The sequence below is a fragment of the Lithobates pipiens genome, unplaced genomic scaffold (assembly GCF_037356315.1).
Source record: "Lithobates pipiens isolate NorthernLeopardFrog02 unplaced genomic scaffold, aLitPip1_a1.2 Scaffold_8, whole genome shotgun sequence".
Classification (NCBI taxonomy): Eukaryota; Metazoa; Chordata; class Amphibia; order Anura; family Ranidae; genus Lithobates; species Lithobates pipiens.
Window position 1 is genome coordinate 212806317 of NW_027507903.1, and position 26876 is coordinate 212833192.

Here is a 26876-nt window from a genome sequence, read left to right on the forward strand (position 1 = left end):
CTGCGTGGGAAGCCCAGGACTTTTTTTTCCAACAGGACTGTCACAGCATTGTTTATAAAAAGACTTGTTTTTTGCATAATAGCACTTTTTGCTATTTAAAGTGGGACTAGTGTTGTTCCCTATATACCACCGGACACTTACATCTGTTACAAAGCACTTGGATGCACATGAGCACTTTATTATTGTTTTAATTTACATATTTATTGTTTTATTTTTGTCATATCACATCTATGTCACATATGTCACTTATGTCACATTAACACTACATGTGTTTGTTTTAATTTTCAGCATGCATATATTGTGTAATATTCTAAAGCGCAGTGTATAATTTACTATTTTTATCTATGTGCACAAGCTCATGAGAGGTGTGTAACGGTTGGAGCTGGTTAGTGATGTCTATTAGGCTTTGGGTTGATTGAGGCTTGCAGGAATTTTATTACTTTCCTAATATTCACTATATTATTATCTTGTTCATGCACTGGAAGTTGAATGCTAAACCAGGGGATGGTTTGCTAAAATGTAAAGTATTGAGTGTACAACTTGTCCAACAGTGTACATTTGCTGTCCCCTCAAATTAACTCACCACACAACCATTAATGTTTAAACCGCTGGCAACAAAAGGGAGTACACCCCTCAGTGAAAATGTCCATACTGGGCCCAAAGTGGCAATATTTTGTGTGGCTACCATTATTTTCCAGCAGTGCCTTACCTCTCTTGGGCATGGTGTTCATCAGAGCTTCACAGGTTGCCACTGGAGTCTTCTTCCACTCCCCCTTGATGACATCATGGAGCTGGTGGATGTTAGACACCTTTTGCTTCTCCACCTTATGTTTGAGGATGCCCCACAGATGCTCAATAGGGTGTAGGTCTGGAGACATGCTTGGCCAGTCCATTACCTTTACCCTCAGCTTCTTTAACAAGGCAGTAAGGCAGTCAGTGGTGATCTTGGAGGTGTGTTTGTGGTCGTTATGTCGGAATACTGCCCGGTGGCCCAGTCTCCGAAGGGAGGGGATCATGCTCTGCTTCAGTATGTCACAGTACATGTTGGCATTCATGCTTCCCTCAATGAACTATAGCTCCCCAGTGTTGGCAGCACTCATGCAGCCCCAACCCATGACACTCTCACCACCATACTTGACTGTAGGCAAGACACACTTGTCTTTGACTGCTCACCTGGTTACCGCCACACACGCTTGACAACATCTGAACCAAATACGTTTATCTTGGTCTCATCAGACCACAGGACATGGTTCCAGTAATCCATGTCCTTAGTCTGCTTGTCTTCAGCAAACTGTTTGCAGGCCTTCTTGTGCATCATCTTTAGATTACAGCGGTGCAGATCAATTTGATGCAGTGTGCGGCATATGGTCTGAGCAATGACAGGCTGACCCCCACCCCTTCAACCTCTGCAGCAATGCTGGCAGCACTCATATGTCTATTTCCCAAAGACAACCTCTGGATAGAACACTGAGCATGTGCACGCAACTTCTTTGGACGACCATGGCAAGGCCTATTCTGAGTGGAACCTGTCCTTTTAAACCGCTGTATGGTATTGGCCACCGTGCTGCAGCTTAGTTTCAGAGTTTTATCAATCTTCTTATAGTCTAGGCCAGTGATGGCGAACCTTGGCACTCCAGATGTTTTGGAACTACATTTCCCATGATGCTCATGCACTCTGCAGTGTAGCTGAGCATCATGGGAAATATAGTTCCAAAATACCTGGGGTGCCAAGGTTCACCATCACTGGTCTAGGCCATCTTTATGTAGAGCAACAATTCTCTTTTTCAGATCCTCAGTGAGTTCTTTGCCATGAGGTGCCATGTTGAACTTCCAGTGACCAGTATGAGGGAGTGAGAGCAATAACACCAAATTTAACACTGCTCCCCATTCATATCTGAGACCTTGTAACACTAACAAGTCACATGACACTGGGAGGTAAAATGGCTAATTGGGCCCAATTTAGGCATTTTCACTTAGGGGTGTACTCACTTTTGTTGCCAGCGGGTTAGACATTAATTGCTGTGGGTTGAGTTATTTTGAGGGGACAGCAAATTTTACACTCTTATACAAGCTGTACAGTCACTACTTTACATTGTAGCAAAGTGTAATTTCTTCAGTGTTGTCACATTAAAAGATATAATAACATGTTTACAAAAATGTGAGGGGAGTACTCACTTTGTGCGATACTGTGAGTGTGTGTATATATATAAATAATATATATATATATATATATATATATATATATATATATATATATATATACACACATACATACACAGTGGGGAGAACAAGTATTTGACACACTGCAGATTTTGTAGGTTTTCCTACTTACAAAGCATGTAGAGGTCTGTCATTTTTATCATAGGTACTCTTCAACTGTGAGAGACTGAATCTAAAACAAAAATCCAGAAAATCACATTGTACGATTTAAAAAAAAAATTATTTACATTTTATTGCATGACATATGTATTTGATAAGAATTCCGGCTCTCACAGACCTGTTATTTTTTTTCTTTAAGAAGCCCTCCTGTTCTCCACTCATTACCTGTATTAACTGCACCTGTTTGAACTCGTTAACTGTATAAAAGACACCTGACCTCAGGTGTCTCCAACCTCTCCACAATGGCCAAGACCAGAGAGCTTTGTAAGGACATCAGGGATAAAATTGTAGACCTGCGCAATAGGCAAGCAGCTTGGTGAGAAGGCAACAACTGTTGGCACAATTATTAGAAAATGGAAGAAGTTCAAGATGATGGTCAATCTTCCTCGGTCTGGGGCTCCATGCAAGATCTCACCTCGTGGGGCATCAATGATCATGAGGAAGGTGAGGGATCAGCCCAGATCTACACAGCAGGACCTGGTCAATGACCTGAAGAGAGCTGGGACCACAGTCTCAAAGAAAACCATTAGTAACACACTACGCCGTCATGGATTAAAACCCTGCAGCGCATGAAAGGTCTCCCTGCTCAAGCCAGCGCATGCCCAGGCCCATCTGAAGTTTGCCAATCACCATCTGGATGATACAGAGGAGGAATGGGAGAAGATCATGTGGCCTGATGAGACAAAAATAGAGCTTTTTGGTTTAAACTCCACTCGCAGTGTTTGGAGGAAGAAGGATGAGTACAACCCCAAGAACATCATCCCAATCATGAAGGTGGAAACATCATTCTTTGGGGCTAATTTTCTACAAAGGGGACAGGACGACTGCACCGTATTGAGGGGAGGATGGATGGGGCTATGTATTGCTAGATCTTGGCCAACAACCTCCTTCCCTTAGTAAGAGAATTGAAAATGGGTCGTGGCTGGATCTTCCAGCATGACAACATCCCGAAACACACAGCCAGGGCAACGAAGGAGTGGCTCCATAAGAAGCATCTCAAGGTCCTGGAGTGGCCTAGCCAGTCTCCAGACCTGAAAACAGTAGAAAATCTTTGGAGGGAGCTGAAGGTCCGTATTGCCCAGTGACAGCCCTGAAACCTGAAGGATCTGGAGAAGGTCTGTATGGAGGAGTGGTCAAGAACTACAGAAAACATAAGATCTCTGTAACTGTACCAAATATTAAGTTCTGCTTTTCTGATGTATCAAATACTTATGTCATGCAATAAAATGCTAATTATTTACTTAAAAATTATACAATGTGATTTTCAGGATTTTTGTTTTACATTCCGTCTTTCACAGTTGAAGAGTACCTATGATAAACATTACAGACCTCTACATGCTTTGTAAGTAGGAAAATCTGCAAAATCAGCAGTGTATCAAATACTTGTTCTCCCCACTGTGTATATATATATATATATATATATATATATATATATATATATATATATATATATATATACATATACACACACACACACACACATATACATGCACACAGAGTATCTCTCAAAAGTAAGTGAGTAAACACCTCAGATTTTTGTAAATATTTTATTAGATCTTTTCATGTGACAACACTGAAGAAATTACACTTTGCTACAATGTAAAGTTGTGGGTGGACAGACTGTGTAAATTTGCTGTCCCCTCAGAATAACTCAACACGGCAAATGCTGGCAAAAAACGTGAGTACACCCCTATGTGAAAATGTCAAAATTGGGACCCATTTAGCTATATTGCCTCATTGATGTCATGTGACTCATTAATTTTACAAGTTCTCAGGTGTGAATGGGGAGTGGGTGTGTTCAATTTGGTGTCATCACTCTCACTCTCTTATACTGGTCACTGGAAGTTCAACATGGCACCTCATGGCAAAGAACTCACTGAGTATCTGAAAAAGAGAATTGTTGCTCTACATATAAATGGCCTAGGCTATAAGAAGCTTGCCAAGATCCTGAAACTGAGCTGCAGCACGGTGGCCAAGACCACACAGCATTTCAACAGGACAGGTTTCACTCATGGTCGACCAAAGAAGTTGAGTGCATGTGCTCAGCATCATATCCAGAGGTGGTCTTTGGGAAATAGATGTATGAGTGCTGCCAGCATTGCTGCAGAGGTTGAAGGGGTGGGGGTCAGCCTGTCAGTGCTAAGACCATAAGTGGCACACTGCATCAAATTTGTCTGCATGGCTGTCATCCCAGAAGGAAGCCGCTTCTAAAGATGATGCACAAGAAAGCTGGCAAACAGTTTGCTAAAGACAAGGAGACTAAGGACATGGATTGCTGGAACCATGTCCCGTGGTCTGATGAGACCAAGATAAACATATTTGGTTCACATGGTGTCAAGTGTGCGTGGTGGCAATTGGTGAGGAGTACAAAGACAAGTGTGTCTTGCCTACATTCAAGCATGGTGGTAGGAGTGTCATGGGCTGGGGTTGCATGAGTGCTGCTGTCACTGGGGAGCTATAGTTCATTGAGGGAATCATGAAAACCAACATGTACTGTGACATACTGAAGCTGAGCGTGATCCCCTCCCTTTGAAGACTGGGCCGCAGGGCAGTATTCCAACATGATAACGACCCCTAACACACCTCCAAGACCACTGCCTTGCTAAAGAAGATGAAGACCTAAACCCTATTGAGCATCTGTGGGGCATCCTAAATTGGAAGGTGGAGGTGCACAAGGTCCACCAGCTCCGTGATGTCATCATGGAGGAGTGAAAGAGGACTCCAGTCGCAACCTGTGAAGCTCTGGTCAACTCCATGCCCAAGAGTGTTAAGGCAGTGCTGGAAAATAATAGTGGCCACACAAAATATTGACACTTTGGGCCCAATTTAAACACTTTCACTTAGAGGTGTACTCACTTTTGTTGCCAGCGGTTTAGACATGAATGGCTGTGTGTTGAGTTATTATGAGGGTACAGCAAATATACACTGTTATACAAGCTGTACACTCACTACATTACATTGTAGTAAAATGTAATTTCTTCAGTGTTATCACATGAAAAGATATAATAAAATACTTACAAAAATGTCAGGTGTGTACTCACTTTTGTGAGATACTGTAATATATATATATATATATACACACACACACACACACACACACACACACACACACACATTAGTTGTGTATTTAGCAGTTTTCCTGAAGCTTTGATTTCATTTTCATTTCAGGTTCATATGTACCTATGTGTTAAAGAACACTCCACGGCAAGCTTTTATTTACAGTTGCACCAAGATTTGTGATGCAGATTTCAGTTTAGATCAATAGGTCCCAAATACTGAACACCTAATGTCAACTAAAAACCCTTAGCATTTGGAAAAAGGACAGACAACACATGAGGTGTTAATGCTGCACATTAGACAAGAAAGTAAAATTAGACATTTAGGGAGCCAGATTAATTCATGCAATCTATATCATGTGCATTAAGAATGACAGCCGAGATACTGATCAAAAGAATCCTTATTATTGACATTGAATCTTTCATGCACAGCATGTATAAAAATGAAAAAATGAAAAAACAATCTGATCTCATTGTAAAGAATAGAAATTAAATTTTAGGTCAATATATTCTTTCTGCCACTCTACAAAATACCACACAAACAGAAATACAAGTTATAAGTTAATAATAATAAGTTCTGATGATTGCTTGAACACTACTCAACTGTTCCGAAGAGTGACCTATGACACGGATCATGACATTGCAAATAGTTTTAATTTGCTGTACTGCCTAAGCAGCTGGAGGAGATCAGTTTTTTTTTTAATATTCAATCAAAATCAAATTTTCCACACATGCAAAATATGATTTTATAATGCCATTATTAATTTGCTGTTACTGTTAATTCCCACCTACCCCTTAATCACATTAAAGCATAATAAGCTCACCGTTGTAGACACTGGAACAATCTCAGTGTGGAATGACAGGGGACTGGAATGATCCTTTTGTCAAGAGGAGTGACAAGGAACTTGAATGATCTGAAAGTGCAACAACAGGGGACTGGAACAATGTAAAAGGAAAATATACAGTAATAGCAATGACCGAAACTAAGACTGTAAGAAGTACTGAATGCCAAAAGACACAAAAAGTAGATATGATTGTGACAGATAAGATACAGAGTTGTGAACTGAAAATGTTAGAAAGAACATAGCAAAAACATATGAGAGAAAAAATGTGAAATGATTGACTCCCACTCTTTATTCCCATAGCAGTACTAATAGAAGTAAAAAAAAAAAAAAGTAAGGTTTACACAAATCTCCCTGAGTGAAAGTAGTATTAATTGTAAAAATGTTTGGAAGTAAATACTTTAGGTTATAGGAAATACAGGACATACAGAAGACACCTAAACAGTAAACACTGCACATGCTTTTACTTACTCTAGGTAATTTCTAGATGCATTCTCCATGCTGGTGCTGGTCCTACAAAGCCACATTCTCCAGTGTAAAAAACATGGTAGGATTGTGACTCCAATATACTGCAAAATTATGGCCAAATTATGGCCAAGATGGCAGCTTAGACTATGGGGACACAGGACCAACACCATCAAGGCAGAAAATGTCAAGAACAGTCAAACTAAGTAACACCAAAATGTGTGGTTTTACTCTTTTGCTAGATCCAGTCTTTTGAGGGCCTTGCCACCTAATTTTTTTTATGGTCAATATTGATTATCAAGATTAGAATATTGCAAATAAAAAGGCTAATGTAGAAGTGTATTTATGAATGCAAAACACTAAAATATGTGCTTGCTTCCACATACACAAGACAACTCTCCTGCCTTTATTTGACAATGAGTGCATCTTTAAGTAAACATGTTCTTTTGCCAGCCCATTTAATACAACACTACTAAGCATATCATCGGTTGGGCAAAATAAAACTCAAGGACATCTACTCCTAAACCTGTATAGAAATGCTGAAACATTGCCACCTCAGCATACTGCTTCAGATGTAAATTGTAGTACTATGATTTAAACCACCATAATCTCAAAAATGTGCTTCTTACATCAAATGATTATATCCTCAATAGGAATGACAAAAGAAATGTCCAGTCCTGAAATCATGCGTTTCCTATTGAGGATATGGACATTTGATGTGAGATGCACATTTTGGGATGGGGATGGTCTCATTCATAGCTCCATAATTTACATCGGAATTAACCAAAGGAGTTCACATATCATTCTTTTTGCTAATTGATTTCTTGTATTAGCATGGATTGTTTTTTTTGCTTCAGTATACCCCTTGGTACATAAAATAAGGGTACTTTATTGATAAATAAAAATAGTTTGGCTCTTAAAATTTAAGCTGCTAACATAGGGAAGCTTAATATACACTAAAACAAAACAAAAAAACAAACACAAAAAGCACTAAATACTTTTTAAACTGGTATACAGCTCTGCCCCGCAAATGGCTCATATAGTTTCTACGTCTCCTCATGGCAGGTAGTTGAAAATTGAAAGTTAGGAGGAAATCTCTGCTTAGAATGCCAGAGTGGGAAAGCAAATAAATCTCTATACCTCTGATAACACTACTGGTGAATCGTAAGGTTCTGTTTTTTTTTTTGTCAGAATAGTGATTCAGTGACCCACATGCCTTTCATTGTGTATTATTGTGATGAGGTCTGTGATTGGTCACAGTGATCACAGTGTGCAGACAAGGCCAATCACAGCCCATCTGTACCATGTGATTAGCTTTAGTCAATCACAGCTAATCACAATAGCAAACACTGAATGAACAGTTTTCGTTCAGAAATAATGGTTGCCTATAACTGTAAAATTCACAGTTATAAGCAATCAGTGTGTGAAAAATAAATCCTGATCGCCTCCCCAGAGTAGTACAGTGTTACTATGGTAACACGTTATTGCTCTGGTCACTGTAAAAAAAGAAAAAAAAAGAAAAAAAAGAAAATTGTGAAAAAAAAAGTGAAAAGAAATATGATCCCCCCCCCCCCATACTGTCACCATTCAGTGTCCCTAATCACTGCTACACCCATTATATGATGACACTGTACTGCACTGGTGACAGTATGTAGAAAATGCACAATTTAAATACAGATTAGAGTACTTTGTGAAGTTGCTCACATGCTGATTTTTTTTATTTTTTAACAAACACTTCAGTTATATTATTGCTATAATTGTATGCAGAGCTTTGTTTTGTCAAAATATGTAAGCAGTATGTATGCAATGGGTACATGTACAGTCCACGTCAGTGACCATATACACTGTGCAAGTTAAGTGTAATGTGCCACCAAATAAGTTGCAATAGTTCCATTCCGCTACATGCAATTGCACAGTAGAACAATGCAATGTGACAGACAAACTTTCCACACATTTCTAAATAAAGCCTTTCAACAATTATAATAATCGCCGGTGGTTTCTATTCAAAAAAGGGTGGTGTACCCCATTTCTCACATAATATATATCCAGACATATGGTGCACTGGTGCGCAGTCATGTTGGAACAGGACCATCCCCAAACTCCAAAATGTCTTAATATGCTGACACGTTAAGAGTTCCCTTCACTGGAACTAAAGGGCCAAGCCCAACCCTTGGAAAACAACCGCATACCATAATCCCCCCTCCACCAAATGATTTGTACCAGTACACAAAGCAAGGTCCATAAAGACATGGATGAGGGAGTTTGGGGTGAAGGAACTTGATTGGCCTGCACGGAGTCTTGACCTCAACCAATAGAACACCTTTGGGATGAATTAGATGAATAAATCTTTGGGATGAGCAGAGACTGCGAACCAGGTCTCCAACATCAGTGCCTGACCTCACAAATGCACTTCTCAATGAATGGTCAATCATTCCCATAGACACACTCCTAAACCTTGTGGACAGTCTTCCCAGAGGAGCTGAAGCTATTATAGCTGCAAAGGGTGGGCCAACTCAATATTGAACCCTACGGACTAAGACTGGGATGCCATTAAAGTTAAAGAATTAAAGTATTGGGACACATGCCTTTACACGCACATGAACTTTAACGACATGCCAGTATCAGTCGGGGCCCAATTCCATTTGCATGATCAGAGATACAGCAGTTTGATTATCTGGCTAATAAATTTATATAATGTATTTATTAGTCAGATAGATAATCAAACTGCTGTATCTCCGATCATGCAAATTGAATTAGGCCCAGACTGATACCATCATTCTGAAAAAAGTGTGGGAGAAATGTAGTGCTGTGGATTCATGGTTCTTCATTGCATGGCTCTCAGTTGGGAACTCTCCATGCTAGCTGACCACAAGTGGGTTGTGCAGCCACTACAACAGGCTGGAGCTGCTGTGCAGACCTGTATGTCTTCTGTGTTTATACATAATAGTGTTTCGAAAAGAATGTGTATTTCTTTGCCACATGAAGCCACTATGATTTCCTTTTTTTTGTTACAGTTAACTCAGCTGATGTGCATATTTAATGAAACAATGTGTAAAAGTACTCTGAATATTTATGTGCACCTGTGAGGAGTAGCGCCCAATAAAGCATATTTTCATATAGCATCTGCGACTAGTTCAGCATTAGCTTACACATATAACAGACACATTTGAAAATCTCTCAGGATGCAAAATAGAGTTTAATCTTATATTAAAAATAACTTTTGACTGTTACAAATCTGCAAAAGTCACTTGAATAAAAATATTACTTGAAATGCTGTATGCAAAAATGTTATTGTACTTTTGATCTAATTATAAAAAAAGAATATGTTTCCTAGTAAAATGCTTGCTAGGAAATTCAGCTTTCTAGCCAGACATACTGTATGATAAGATGGATGCACTTAAAATATTAATGTTGTTAATGATTTAAGAACTAAATTTCCCAAAGTGTACAGTATATTTACCAAAAGGATGGAAAAATGTAAAGTGGCAATCAGAGCCTGAAAGTGCATGTATGTGTGTACACATACATGAACCTATAAGTATCAGCATTGAAAATGGAAAGAAAAGACAGTGAATGTATAAGGTCAATGAACAGGACTGGATTTAGCATTAGCCATAGTAAGACTGTGCATACAAGTGGCACAGGCAAAGAGGAAGAATTCACTTTGTATAGTTAGCGCCCACACATTATTTTTTTCAATCATCACTAAACTACAATTATATCTGAAATGTTATTCACACACTTTATATACCAAAAAACTTGTATCCATTACATGTGACTACTATAGAAAATGCAATATATATATATATTCCAAAATTAAATGTGTATATCCTCCAAAAAAAAAATATACAAAGCATTCACACATTTTGACAATATTCTATGTCAGATTAGAGCCAGAGAAAAACATTCATGGAATCACTGTGGATCTTAGCAGAAAGATATTGCTTTGGGAACCAAAAGGTAGTGTGTCAACAGGCTCCAGTGATGGAAATTCTGCCCTGTCAAAAAGACTTAATAATGGAGAGGGGATTGTTGCAATTTTGTTTTCATGTGATTGCTCCATGTGCACGAGTATATTTGTTTCTTTATTTCTACAATAAGAAATACCTCCTAATTTGGTATAAAATAGAAGTTGAATTCATTTAATGTGATACTAAACCCTCAGTTTTTGAAGCACCATCAGCAGATGATTTAATCACTTACTAATAATGTGGCTTCTTTTAATCCTTGCCTATGTTGCTGTTTAAGCTGGTACCATGACCACTGACCCAGGTTTCCTGTTTCAGATTAGCTCCTTTCTCTTGCTGCATCCTATGGAGCCACCCTTGCATGAAGGGACTAGAGCAGTGATGGCGAACCTTGGCACCTCAGATGTTTTGGAACTACATTTCCCATGATGGATGATCAACTACACTGCAGAGGGCATTAGCATCATGGGAAATGTAGTTCCAAAACATCTGGGGTGCCAAGGTTTGCCATCACTTCACTAGAGCATCATTAGAAACACATAGTCCCATAGCCTAGGATGGCACGGCACTCCCCTGCTCCTCTCTCCACCTCTCCCTTTCCTCTCCAAACTAGCAGACTGACTGAAGACTGCACTGGTCACTGTTAACTTTTTCCTGTGAGGACCAGAAATTCAGGGAAACAGCAATGAGAGAGCAGATGCCAGCAGCATTGAAAAAACATTTGTATGTGTTAAAAATTGAATAAATGTAATGTGCAAAACTTATCATTTCTGCCTGTGCATACTACGTGCTTCTGTTTACAAAGAAAAAAAAAGTTCTCGTTTGCAGTTAAAGTCATTTATGAATATGCATTATGATCCTACTGCTTGTTCCATACGTTTTTTAACCTTTTTTTCCCCATTTTTTTTACATGCAGTCAGTACTGCTCTGACTACTGATTCATGACTGCACGTATACACATCTACTTATTAAAGGCCTTTAGCCCACGTTCACATTGGGCTGATTTGACTTGTTAAATCGCATGCCAAATCTGAGCCTTTTGCCAGCAATGGCACTGTCCAAAACAGTGCAACGTCACATTATTTCCTAAAAGTAGTTTCTGCACTACTTTTGGCAACTTTGGGGGTGATTTCAATACACATCTGTGCATGAACCCGCACAGATATCTGTTAAATTGCCCTCGAAGTTGTACTGAACTGCCGGTTGGAAATTGTGGGAGTTAAGCTGAACCCCCACGATCTCAAACCCGCCCTCAATGTGAACAAGGGCTTAAAGTTTAAATATTGAAATTGGTAAACAGGTTATTTTAAAAATTTGCAACACTATTTACTACAAATTCTACTTTAACATATATCTAAACCCAAAAAATGAAATAGTAATATAGTGCAGTTTGCTAGTCCTTCGATGCGATGGCTACATTAGTTGCCCTATTTCTTTTGTATTCTTTATTTATACCTGGCAATCCCTGTCCCTGGGTGGTTATGCTCAGCCCTCCACACTACCTATACAAGGAGCCACGATTACTACTCAGGCTAGCCAACAGACACATTTGCCTTTGTCCATTTCCATCAAATGGGCATATGGAGATTAGATAAATATGGTTGATATATCAGTTTAACTCACTGGAAGTGACAAGGATGCTACATTTCTGTCAAAATAAAAAAAAAAATTCCGTACTTGCGAAAAATGTTCTTAGCCTGAATAATAAAACCAATGCAGCAACCACATCTAAGGACTAGTAAGCTGAAATATATTACATTTTTGTTCTTGGTTTTCATTTTCCTTTAATAACTTGTTATGAACTCTTTTTCATTTCCAGTAACTACTGCTAAATAAAATTAAAAAATTACTTTAAAACGGCATTGCAGTCCATCGGCTTGGGTGCAAGCATCAGCATTGCAACTATGGCTAACCTTAAAAGAAAAAGTAAGGGGGGGGGGGGGGTGCTTGATTAAGACCTAGTTTCAATTTAGCCTGGAACTCTGCTTTAATTTTCTGAAATTTTCATAGACCCTTCTGAATGGTGGCGCCGTTACTGAACGTGTGTGTGGCTAGAGTAAAGTGAATCTCAGGTATATTTTTATTCCACTCGTAAAGTTCTTTTTTTTTCTGTAGACCTCTCTACGTTAATTACATCTACCATTAGTTGGCCATTAGTTGACATTTCGAACACACAGAGACATGGCAAAAGCTTTTATATATGCAGTATATTTATAAACCATTACATACTTCATATGTACTTGGTTACATATAAAACTATAAGTGAAACACATTCATCCAAAATTAATTTAATATTGCAATGTGGAGTAATTAATGTCAAAAGGAAAGCAGTAGATCAAAAGAAATTTCATAGCTTTAGCGAGTAATGCAAAGTGAGTAGGAGCAACGTTGTTTCCACAATTGCATCTGATAAAACGATTTGATTGCTCTCACATAAAATTTTGGGAGGGACAGCTTTACGAACATTGAGAAGTAATTCAAAGCAATCATACCTGTTGGCAATGCAATGTATTATCTCAGACAACCAGCTCATCTGAGTCTCAAAATATTTCATGTTTCTCCTGACAGAATCAAAAATGAAAGTGTAAGACAGGACAATGTCAAAAACTAAAGAACAAGGAGGGTAAAGGAAAAAAAAAACAAGAGAAAAAAAAGCAGAAATATTTGAAAAGGGAAGCAATATTTGATTACGTAAGAGTTTTCTAAGGCTAATAAAACACTGCTATCTTGTATTGTTAAACATTACTATACACTTTTGTGGGGCCACATACCCTATTCTTAAACTGTTGTTTCTTTACGATTCAAGGTGTGGTTATCAGTAGTTTTTAAACGTATAATATCACAATGTGACATGCTGAGATGTCATGGGAAATGTTGTATAAAGCTAGGAGATAATATGCTCCTGCTCTTGATAAACTCAGTATGGCACCTTTTCTGTTCTATGAGTAAACGTGTAAATTTTTTATACAATAATAATAATAAAAAAAAAATAGTGTGTGCACTAGCTACAAGAAATGCTGAACAGTATAGTTACAAAGCACTGGCAAGTGTGTGAGAACCTGCTTTGTAAATATAAATCTGTATGTCCTTTAGAAAGTGTACTTAAAGTGTATTAAACCCAAAACAAAAAATGTATTATATTGCAGCTCAGCAATCATTAGATGTGGTGGCTGCATTTGTTTTGTTTTTTTTTCCCTTGACATCCCCCCCTCTATTTTCACCTGGTGATTTGGCCAGTTACACACCTCCCGTATTAGTGAGATACAACTCTGGAGGTATGAGAAGAGGAGGCACAGCAGAAAGCAGCATTGTCAGTTGGGAGGGGGGTATTAAATTTATTAGCAGATTTAGAACCACCTGCAATTTAAAGCCAAACTACAGCTCACACTTTATAATCAGTTACAGCAAACCTTTTTTTCCTTTTGGAATAAAGGTTTTGCATGAATAAAAGCTGATCATTTGAATTGCCCCTGCCAGTGTTACGTGTTTTGTATATTTGTATCCCAATGAAACCTGACGTTTTTATCAGGACTGGCCATTTACTAAAACGTGTGCAGTTTAGTAAGAATCCCTTTATTCAAATTCCCCATGAAAATTCAATGTCTTATATTTTATTGGACTTCATTAATTAAATTCTTATGATATATATATATATATATATATATATATATATATATATATATATATATATATATATATATATATATCATAAGAATTTAATTGATCATACTACAATCTAGGGAACCCTCATCCTAGGTTTTAATACCAAAATGATACATTATAGATGAAACATTATATTTGCCAGATGAAAACAGTTTATAATTGGAGAAAAAGCAAATGGCAATTTGTTTGCCCCAGGTGGGGATTTTGAGATATTTAAAACAAATACCAACTAACTATTTAAATAAGTAGTTAGCCAACATGCTAAAAACAAATCTGTACTTTATAAAAGGCAACAAGTATACAACCGTACTGGATTTTATGTAAGATGACGGGTCCACTTTCATGGCACATATTAGCAATGAAGCAATTACTGAGCTTGTATTTGCCAGATAACTTTTCAAATGCTTTTCTGTATGGTTCAAGGAATTTATTTTACTTTAATCAAAAATCAAAGGCAATTCTGCTTGGCCAGTTTGAGAAGTAACCAAAGAAATAACCAAAAACACAGCTGTGTACGAGATCTACATTTAACTTTGTATACATTGCTCTTATACTTCGTTATTTTTACTATTTACTACTACTATTACCACTATTATTTATTATTACTGAATTCTGTTTGAGCTAATACCAGGTGCAGGCATCTATAAACTTATAGCATATAAATAAATTTACTAACAACTACAAGGTAAGGAGTGTTTTTTCTTTATTCTACCTGTTTAAATGCCAGTATGTGAAAATCTAGAAAGATCACAGAAAAATACATTATTTCAGGAACAGAGCCAATTATATGATATATTGATACATACCTGAAATAATATACTACAGATATTTAGCATTTGCATTTTTTTTTCATTTTTTCTTTACTATTATTTGTAGGGGATCACATTACAGGAAATAAAAAAGCAAAGTACATACTGTATCTCAGACAATTCTGTACTATTATGTAGACCAGGATAGCTGCTGCTATCATTTGCTTTTGATACAGGTATCTATTTGGCTTTGCTAATACAAAAGGTAATGGTGACACACTGACCACCACCACATCAGACTCAAATAGTCCAACACCTAAAGTAGAAGTAAACTCTCCCCTTCTATGCTGCTTTTCGATTAGATCATTATATCAAATGCTTGTGACACATTATACAATATAAATGTAACCTCAATCGCATGTTCCTTAATGTGTTAAAGATGTTTAAACATTAGTCTCTCCTGGGATAAGCCAGCATCATATTGTTGTGCAAGTGTTGTGTTCTATGTCTGTAGTAGAAAATACTTCTGCCATTTTGTGTAGCACTTGCTATAATCTCACACATGTGCGATAGTTTCTAAGATAAGCCTGCTCCTAGTTTCCGAGGCTGAGAACGTAGTCTCGCGGTACTGGAGCGCAGTCCCACAGGGAGCGGATATGACAGTCATGACACACTGCTCAATAAACTGACAGCACAAAGAGTATGCTGTGAACCGTGGGAGAGATGCGCCGGTGATGTCATTATGGGTAACGGGATGGATTACACGCAAACTGAGCAAGTAAGGTGACATCTGAGTACATGTGCTAAAGCGATGGGAGAGCGTTTACTTACACTTTAAAGTGGAAATATACTCATCTCCACTCCAGCAACACAGTGTCCTCATTGCCAAGTCCTTTTACTCTTAGGTGCAAAGTGTTACCAAGTGCACACCTCTCTCTGCATATATTCTTGTGCTTCCACAAATTCCGGGGAAAGCTTTGATATACTGATATTCCTTAGAGCTCACATTTCTACTATTTATGTTTGAAACGCACAATATGATTAAAGGAATCAAGGAAAAAATCAAAAACTTAAAACACAAAACTATTTCCTCTTATATAGACTGCTAATCTGCTTCTTAATGCCAAACAAGGCAGCAAAGATCCTGCTTGTCCCTTGTGCTGATTAAAGCTTTGCTCCAGGCAAATATAAATCAACATAATTTATTACATTTATGTATTTGTTACAAAATAATTACACATATTTTACACAGAACTAGCACTGTCTTTAGATTAATCCCATGTAATTCCTTGTACATGGGCACTCTGATTAGAAAAAGGAGATGCATTTGGAGTCAGAGATTTGTTACAGGAATCAACTTTACTGTGATCATCTATGATCTGCTGGGTCTTTATAAAATTCAGCAGGTCCTGCATTGCTTTTATGTTGCAGTGTAGTTTGCATAGGAAGTTCAGGACCTGGCTGCTAAGTCTAGTAGGGATCACAAGACTAGCTGAAAAGAATAACAAATCCTTTGGTAGTTAAAATAACTTCCACATTTGTATTTTAGATGTGTATTTTGCAGTTTGCCTGGAGTTCAACTTTAAGAAAAGAGACAACTAATGAATAATTTTCATATATTCATCTATCTATATCCCGATACCCTATATTATTATCTAGCAATAGAAAGTACTGCTAATATGGAATGCATAGTGTATGATTATTTAATTTGCACAACATTTGCATCTCATTACTAATTATCTTCCTTTTAAGAATGCAGTCTAAATTATAAGCTATTTTGAAGAAGTTCCAGTCACCATTTACATCAGTTTGTTTTTGTATTGTATTCTCATAGTTCTATTGTTTTAGTACTACATATTTTATAGACTATGACTTTGCTTCTCATGATGAGAAATCTCAACTAAAATGAAACCAAAGACTAATATTAGTGCAAAACATTAAAACATTTTTTAAATGGATAACTGCCCTCGCCTTCACCGCTGGAATCTAGGTCAATGAAGTGTGCTGAATATATTATCTCCATTGTTAGGAAAGACAATGATTGGCTTGCCAGGGACAGACACAACATTTATCACTTCCAGCACCCCTTTAAACTTTTCAAATCCAGAACATGCATTGGCTAAGCATGTGGTAGAACAGAGAGCAATAGTCAGTCTTTTCAGTTCCAGTATTTACTTTGGAAGATGCTCTTCTTTTCTACGGCATTACTATTCTTCATCTTGGTGTGCAAATTATAATGATTGGAAGGGAGCACTATAGCTGAAAATTTCTGTGACAACTCAGGTTGGCAGATTATAAGGCCAATAAAGGCCTGCAATCTAATAGGTGCATCTACAACCTAGGTACTGTGTAGAATAGACTTTATTGATACCAAGCCTGAGGTGTGTGTTTATTTTAATGCCTTTCACTTCAGTGACTGCAAAACCCAAATAAAAAGACAGTGATGGATATATTCTGACTTGTCAAGTGCTGGCAGGAATGACGAAAAAAATAATTTGATTTCATCTTTGTGTATGTGTCCTGCTGCACGCTTTGAACAAAAGTGAGAACTCTACAATTGACGAAAAGTAGCATAGCAAGTTTTTAAGGTTCACAAAATTCAAAGCGTTATGTCAATAGGGTAGCAGGTTACATACACAGGCATCAAAAAAACAAAACTACGATTAGTGTATATAACATAAAAGAGAATATAGGCAATTAACCTCATACGCAGTGTTTATCTCCCTATTGAATGTAGAATCATTCAGTTATCAGTATATGTTTGTAAAATTCCCCTTTTTCTTGGCTGTAGTGTGTGAAAACTGAAAGTACAGTACACAGAGCCTTCAGGTGATCTCTGGTCTGTTGAGGAAAAATGCATACAGTATGCATTTTTCTGTACCGCACTGCTTGGCGTCCAGGGAATCCTTTGCAGTGTGAACAGGCGGTATAGAAAACAATTGTGATCTGATGCAGGGCAATGCCAGTCGCCACATCAGTGGTTTGAACAAAATCCCCACATAAATACAAGTGATGTTGACGCAGAGATCTCTCCCACTCTGACGCTGTATTCTGACCACAATATGCTGACCGGGGCTTGCAGCCATTGTCTGTGATCGCTGACCTACTGCTGGTCTTCCAGCATAACCGTTCTGTTGAATGGAGAGCATTACATATGGACCTGAAAGTCTCAGCCTGTGGGTTTCGGCTTTAAGAGCAATATTATCAACAGCTGGGTTTTTCTTTTTCTCTTTCTAAAGAAAAACATATCGTTCCTATTAAGAAAACCCCCCTCATTCTCTGCAGGACCAGAAGTAATTGTAAAATCTCTCTAGCACAAACTACCTTCCAATCCCTTTGACTTTCTATCCAGAATTTGAAAAACAGTTGGTTGGGGTTCCACTGTTTTAGCCTGGAAATGCATCCTGAAAACATTGTTTTTGTGTCGTGAGCTTGTGTTCGTTTATAATTGGTTGAATGTACTTAGCTATACTACTGCTTAAAAATACCTTGGCGCAAGTAATCTGCTTTTATCAACTGTTCAGGCATTTAATGAATCAGTTCAGGTGTTCTCAGAATAGACACAGTGATCTGGACATCCAGCGGTACAAATTTTGCATAATCAAAACAAAAACCCAATTAAAGTAAATTGGGTGAATTGAGCAAACTATTTGATTCAAGACATATTTTTTACTGAACAGTATTAGAGTTTAAAGATTAGATTTTTCTTGTTTCCCGACATAATGCTTTAAAGGATAACTATTAAGATATTACTTTATTTTCAAACAAAATCACAACTGCACCACCCTGACCACCCCATTTTAGATATAGCTCCTTAAACATACCTTAGATCAGCAAAAATACTTCATCCAGGAGATGTAGTCTATGCAGGACAACACACATCTCATTATCAAAGTACTGCACATGAGCAGCTTTTCTCTAGGGCAGTTGTTCTCAACGCCTGTCCTCAGGACCCACTAACAGGCCAGATTTTAAGTATTACCTTGGGGAGGTGCAGACTAGAATACTGCAATCATTGAGCAGCAAATTATATCACCTGTGATAGTTCAGTTATCTTGCAAACCTGGCCTGTTAGTGGATCCTGAGGACAGGAGTTGAGAACCACTGGTCTAGGGGGCCTATTGAAAAGCCATCTACTTGTAAGCCTGCAGGTTCATGAGTTTCTGATTAGATCTCTATGGAGTATACGTTGTGCATGGGTTGGAAGATTTGAACACTACCCAGTGCAAACTACCACTCCTGGACCAGGTCCATTTGCTGATGTGAAGACTGGAGGCCAATATTGTTCACCTTGTTTACTACACTATGTAGGCTGTGCTGGTCCTTTTCACAGTGTCTGAGAAATTGCCCATGGCTGCTTCAATCTAAACCTTTTAGCTAGTATTTGTGTCAATCTGTATAGTCTATTGGGCTACCGCCCTATTCTTTATATTTTGTCTCTCCGTTTTTACTTTTCAACTTTAGCAATCATCTTTTATGGTTTGTTACATTGCCACCCATACATTTAATTGAGACCCTTTTATAAGGTAATCGCCACCACACTTGGCACATTTACACAGATTTTTCCTCTGAAGAGCCCTCTGCAGTGGATCACTCTTCTGAAGGCAGTTGCCAGGGATTGAGGAGATGCTGTGTGGCCTGTTTTAACATTTTCACATCTTATACATGCTTTGCAGTGGGCTTTACAACTATCCCTCCGGGGTTATGCGCTGCTGGGCAGTTTTCCCTGCCCCTTGCTTTTTGTTTCAGTCTGTCAATAAATAAAATCTGATCATTGTAAGCACTCCAGTCAGTGGTAAATGGCTTGCCTCAACACTTTTAACTGATACATTTGCAGGAGAGCTTAATCTGTTGAAAAACCAATGACGTACTAACCAGATCACCAGGTAAAAATAAAAGAAAGCCTAAAAAAAAAAAAAAAAAAAAAAAAAAAAAATGAATGCAGTCATTTCATCTAAGAATTGGTAAGCTGCAATATAATAAATGTGTGCTTTTGGGTTTAATACAGTTTTAATCTGAGAGGTGTCCAGGTTTTATGCTGCAACTGGGAGAAAAGGATATCACTTCAATTAGTGGTCCCTTTAGAAGTCGCATATCCTAAAATACCTTGATTTTAGACAGTCTACCCTTTTTGTGAATATCAGCTAGCATGTTTCCAATAATTTACTTGCCACCTTTACAGACTCTTTTTATGCAGCACAAAATGTAGCGTTTCTATAGAAACATGGCTTTAAGGCTATCATTAGTGTTACTATCATATATAAATTAAGATATCACTTTGTTCAATGGTGTTCTATGGTGCATGTTTGTTTGAAAAAAAAGTTTTAAACATAAGGTCTAGCAGAAACTGTACTATAAAACATTTATTAATTACTGCAACTGCTTTATATAATGAAATTGAAAGCAAAAAGTCTTTGGTACACTAATAAATGTATTTATTTGGCTGTGAATTAGAAGAGAAATAGAAATTTCAATATGTGCTGTATACTTAGATACTGAATAAATACAGCTTTAAAAGGTCAAGAGGATGCACTGTAGCTGGATTATTAGAAACATCTTATTTGTCAATCAAAATTAAATAGTAGCTCCAATGTTGTTTGAAAAACTATAAAACAAATAATTTCTATGTAGGCTATCCATTTTATCTGGAGCCAGTTGTGATTTCCAAAATATTGCTGCCTTGTATCCAATGCAACTGAGGGCTTTCTATATAATTTGTGTGTACAGAACACCCCCAGAAATGTCATTTTCTGCTTATGTGTCTGGTTCACTGCTTTTTTTTCTTCAGTATTTCGGTTAATAAAACACCAGATCATGTGAATATAAAAATAAATCATGTGAATATAAAAATAAATATAATAATTAAACACAGAATAATACAGAAGAAAAATAGAATGCAAGCGTGTTCTAAACAAAATGGAAGAGCCTGTGATAAAGTTTGCCAACCGTATTGCAATACATACTACCCATATATGCAGAGAATTTTGCATGTTATTTTGTCAAAAATAGAAGGCATGCCATACCTGCATACACGTTAATTTAAAAAAATCGTATATTATAATTACTTAGAGATTCTTATGACAAATCTGTTTATAATACCACATACCGGCTTAAAGTATATATAAACCAAATCGCCAAAATCCCATAAAAACTTAATTATGTTAATGTAATTTCAAAAGTAAATTTTCACTCTTTTTAAAATATATTATGCTATTACCATGTTCCCTATTTCTTGTTCACTGCACTTTCTGTTACAGGGTGACAAGCTTCTGTCCTCGTCTCCTAACTGTACTACTGCATTCTCATCCTGTCACACAGACTTCATTCAAAACTCATTACACAGGCATGCTCACTGCCATCATCTGTAAACCCATTCTGAGAAATGTCATGTTGCGATTACTGGCGTGCAGGCATGTAAACATGAAGTGGCTGTACAGAGGTTGCAAGAGATTAGCAGCACTGACATGCAACAAAGGATGAAAATGCAAATAACGGGTATTTTATTTAAAAATTACAATTGTTTCTTAAACAAAATGCTTTAGTAAACTAAATCCCATTTCATTAGGGTTTGCATGTACATTAACGAGGAAGTACACTGCACCAGTTATTTTCTTTTTTAAAACACATGCAAAGTAAAGGCATAATGTGCTAATATGCATTGCATACTAGCACATTATGAAATACTTACCTTAGGACGAAGCCCTGCACCACTGCACTGTGAGCTCTGACAGACGCTTCCATCTTTACCCGGTCTTCCGTGTGGGTTCGCGTCCTCTGGCTGTTCGATTGGTCGCGTTGCGATGAGATCATTCCCACACATCCGCATAGGAATCATGGACTTTGACGCGGAGCTCTGAAGGGATAGCACGGTATACCGTTCCTTCAAAGCACATGCCCCTGTGCATGAAGTGTGAATTTCTCCTAAACCATGAAGGTTTAGGAGATATTCATTGTACCTACAGATAAGCTTTATTATAGGCTTAACTGTAGGTACAAGTCTACAGAATGAGTTTACATCCACTTTAAACCTGTTCCAGCCAACTTCATTTTAAAATGTTATTCCACTTTTATGACAAATCTGATCCTTAATGGCAGGAACGCAAAACCATCAACTTTGCATGTCAAATTTCATCAGGTAATTTTAAGCCTGTACAAATTATTGAATGATCTACATGCATATGAAAAATATTAACGTGAACGTACAGGTCCTTGGTTAAGTTTAACCTACGGGTAAGCATATAATAAGGTACTGTAAATATCTCCTAGACATGCACTGTTTATCAGATATTTACGTGTGAAGGTGCCGATGTCACAGAACCATGCTTTCTGAAGAAACAGCATACCTATGCCATTCCTTAAGAGTCCTGTGCCATAGACAGTGACGTCATCGCAATTCATCCATTCAAAGAACCAGAGCCCAAGAACCCGGAAGGAAGACTTTGTTTTAAGGCAAGTTTCACATAATGTGTGATGCATACTAATACTAGTACATTATGACATTGCCTTGCAGGGGAAAAAGATTATTTTTTCCTAGTTGTTATGGATTTAGGTAGTTGGAAGATTCTCTTAATTATTTGTGAGAAGTTAACCTAGCTAAAAATATAATTTATGGGAATATGATTGATTTGTTGAGCAATGTAAATAAAAATAGTAAACAATGCTTTCTGGTGGCCAAGTAACAAAAGGTGTTTTCATGTAATTTTCATGTGTTTAAAAATAGTCTGTTCAATTATAAAATAATTGATGGATTTATTTGACTGACCAACTGTGACTAGCTTTACTGCAAACAAATAAAGCTGGGCAAAGAAAGTTATGTTTTTTTCCTTTTAAAAGGTTCCTCCATCCACCTGTACTTCACATTTGATGCCCTGTAAGTTGCTTAAGAGCTCTTCTGCCCTGAGAAAATCTTTTGGCGCCTAAATTCCTGCCCATTTTTTGTCTTAGCCCTTGTACACGCGGTCGGACATTCCGATGGACAATGTTCGATAGGACCGTGTTGTCGGATAATCCGACATTGTGTGGGCTCCATCGGACTGTTTCCGTCGGAGTATCCAACGGACCAAGTTTTCCAGCTGGGCTATAAAATTTTCCAACAACATGATCCGATTGGACTTTTTCCGATTGTGTGTAGAGAATTCCGATCGAACAAAGTGCCACGCATGCTCAGATCAAATTCCTAGAAGAAAGCTATTGGCTACTAGCCTGAACGTAGTCCCGTCCTAACGAAATAACGTCATCACGTTAAGTACAATCGGATTTTCTGACAACTTTGTCCGACTGTGTGTATGCAACAGTTTTGGACAAAATCCGTCGGACAAAATCCGACGGATTTGGTTGTCGGAATGTCCGACCATGTGTACAAGGGCTTAAAAGAAAAATGGTCAATACCTCTACTATGAACCTAACCATCATAGAAATGAAAGTGTAACTGAGGTTGGTCTTGAATGTTGGAAAACACCAGGAATGGTCTTGAGCACATGCTAAATTTTATGCAGGTAGATAATTTAAATATAGTGAGCAGAAAGACAGAGCATGCATATAGCAGGACAACTGTGGCTTATTGTAAGGCAGTGAAGTAAATTAGCCAATGCTGATCGGATGCAAATTCTTGAGAATGGTGGAAAAGAATATAATTTTTAGGTGTAAATTCAAATCAATTTCCCACAGCAATCGTGAAATCATATGCTCAAAGGTTACTATGCAAAATATAGAAATATTTACAGTATGGGAAACAAAGTTAGAAAACAAAGCTTTGTTGCCTTGATGTGTTTAATATCACCTCATCGTACAAATGTATAAACGTGTGTAAAAGCTACCAGGGAAGTCTTGCACATCTAAAAATGCAGCTGGCGCAATAGCTGCCGGCCACACGGGATCACATGCACGAGAGCCAGCACGAGGATTTGTGTGTGTAAACACATAAATCCCTGTTCTTCTGTTAGGGCAGAGGAGACATATCTTTGTTCCTACTAAGTAAGAACAATGATTTGTCACCTCCCCCAGTCAGTCCTATCCCCATACACTTAGAACACATCTAGGGGACACACATTTAACCCCTTGATCACCCCTTAGTGTTAACCTCTTCCCTACCAGTGACATTTACACGGTTATCAGTACATATTTATAGCACTGATCGCTGTATAAATGTCAATGGTCCCAAAAATGTTTCAAAAGTGTCCGATCTGTCCATCACAATGTTGCAGTACCACAAAAAAATCGCAGATCATTAATTGCAGATCAGAAAAACACCATTACTAGTAAAAAAATAAATATATAATAAAAATGCCATAAAAATTGCATAGATCTTTCCCATAGTTTGTATACGCCACAACTTTTGCACAAACCAGTCAATATATGCTTATTGTGATTTTTTTTTTTACCAAAAATATGTAGAAGAATATATATTGGCCTAAGAAATTTGTTTTTCAAAATTGTCGCTCTTTTTTTTGTTTAAAGCACAAAAAATAAAAACCACAGAGGTGATTAAATACCACCAAAAGAAGAAAGCTCTATTTATGGGGAAAAAAAAGACGCAAATTTTGTTTAGGTACAGAATTGCACGACCGCGCAATTGCCAAATTGTAAAAAGTGCTCTGGTCAAGAAGGGGGTAAAAATCTTTCAGGGCTGAAGTGGTTAAAGTAGCCTGTGCTTATAAATCTAACTGATCATTGAAAATTACATAAGAAAATAAATGCATGTTTCCAATAACAATAAATGTGGAGACACAAGGGGTGTATTTATCAATTCTTTCCCACAGCTGCAAAAAGCTAAACAGGTGTAGTGAAAGAGATGTGAGACAGATTTAATATCATTAGACAGATTTATTCATAAAGTCCTCCCCTAAGATGCTCTAAAGTACCACAATGACAAATTGAAGCCTGGCCCTGACCACTTTCCAACTGTGGATTTGTTTTGAGTGAAAATCTGTCTCATCTCCAGTGGTGTATCTGTTGCAGTTTGCTGCACAGGATCACAGATACAGGGGTGGAAAATACTCATATACCATCTTGCATAGAAACTGCTCACTAACAGGTAGCCTGATTTGTGTCTACATTTGTCGCTAATATGATTGACTGCCCTTCTAAGTTATTACATAGTTGCGTTGTCTGCCTTGTACATCGCCTTATATTGTTGAGTCTTGCAGCATTATCTCTCCTTTCTCAAATCCGGGGTAAGCAGGTCAAAGCAGGTCTACAGGAGAGGGAAAGTGGGTAAAAATTATGAATTGTCAGTCATGATAATGTCATAAAGGCTGCCCCAGCCTTGTACTATTTTACTGAGCTTTTAAGATTAAAGAAGAACATATACAAGAGCAGATGCTTTTCTTTGAGATTTAAAAAAAAAAAAGGAGGTAAAAATATTAAGTCGCCCTACTCAGAAATTATGAACACTGTGAATATTTTTGAATTTTTGAACCCAAAACAAAATGAAGCTTATATTGTGTTTGGCTCCAAAAATACTAACAGGCTATAAAGGATTTCATATGTTTATAAAGGCAATTAAAGCAAGCATGTTGCTTCTACTGAAATTCACTAAGCATGTAGCATGATTTTACACTTAAGTGGAGTACCCACTAAGAAAATCAGGGAATATTTTTGTCTGATTTTCCTTGTTGTTTCACAGCAAGTCAGAACTGAGGAAGGAAATAATGTATGAAAATGCTTGGATGACAGAGGTTTTTTTTTTTTATTGATTACCATTTCTGATCAGGCGCAGTCTTGTATCTGAATCAGAAAATCATACGATCATTCCTCAGTCGAGAATGTTTGCGTGATTTTCTTTTAATGTGTACGAGCCTTGACAGTAGTATGGCAAACATGAAAAACTTGCATAATAAATTGGTAAACCTGTTCTGCACAAGCTATCATCTTAGCCATTCTAAAAATATTATGAGTGACTTTAATAAATATGGGCATAACCTTGTTTGCTCTTTAAATTTTTATTGTCTTGTTAACTCATACACAAAGAAAGCCATTAACATGCCCATGAGAACTCTTAATGTAGAAAATAACACAGACATAGATGCCTCCAGCAAGCCACTGCATGGTTCACAACCTAATGCTTGGGAAACAGAAATGTGTGCTGGAATTGATCACTTTTCTTCTTTAGGAGCAAAATGCTCTCAAGAGCTTATGTCTCCTTTCCATTCTAGGTTTTATTACTTTTTTTTTTTTAATATTTAACACATGTAAAGACACCTTCAGACAAAGCTTTAATTTTAAGGACTTAATAGACTGCAACAATGCATAATACTCACTATTTCTAGTTTCTTGCATGCAAATGTAATAATAAATGAATTATAGGGACTGACTTACTGCTGGATAGCAGAGGTTAAATGTATAATTACACAATGAACTGTAGAACCTTTTCAATACTGTGCATACATTAACAATATGAGCCACTGGAGATGTTTTGTGCCATAAAAGAAAAAGTGCTTCCCTGTGGGTCAAATACAGATAAAATTCAGACAAATATAATTCTGGTACCTTCAACAACATCAGTCAGCTTGCAAGCTTTTAACTTAATAAATGTGTACATTCTAAGTAAGTAGCTAATGCAATTCTTAAACCATAGTAACTCTTCCCATTTCCTATTCTCGAATGACTAAATCTCCATAAAGTAAGATCCTCACATATTTTAGGATTTCTCATATAACAACTGCTAGCCATGCATGCTCTTAACCAAATTAATTATTTGTGTGAGACATTTGGTCCACTAGGATTGGCTAGTCTAACTATAGTAAGCTTGCCTCT

At 37.4% G+C, this 26876-nt stretch overlaps 1 protein-coding gene across 14 annotated transcripts in view; it reads right to left on the minus strand.

Annotated features, from left to right (window-relative positions):
- FOXP2 (forkhead box P2) overlaps positions 1 to 26876 on the minus strand; it is a 390396-nt gene that overhangs the window by 25993 nt on the left and 337527 nt on the right. For 4 of the 14 annotated variants that reach the window (XM_077472079.1, XM_077472084.1, XM_077472083.1 and 1 more), the window contains 3 exons: positions 13203 to 13271; positions 6260 to 6349; positions 2333 to 2392 (listed from right to left, as the gene is read on the minus strand). The exons of 3 other annotated variants lie outside the window; for them this stretch is intronic. In XM_077472079.1, coding sequence (XP_077328205.1) covers positions 2333 to 2392; positions 6260 to 6349; positions 13203 to 13271 — 219 coding nt within the window. Of the gene's footprint in view, positions 1 to 2332; positions 2393 to 6259; positions 6350 to 13202; positions 13272 to 25169; positions 25315 to 26876 lie in introns of those variants that run through there. 7 more of the 14 variants (XM_077472087.1, XM_077472085.1, XM_077472086.1 and 4 more) reach the window with 5 other exon arrangements.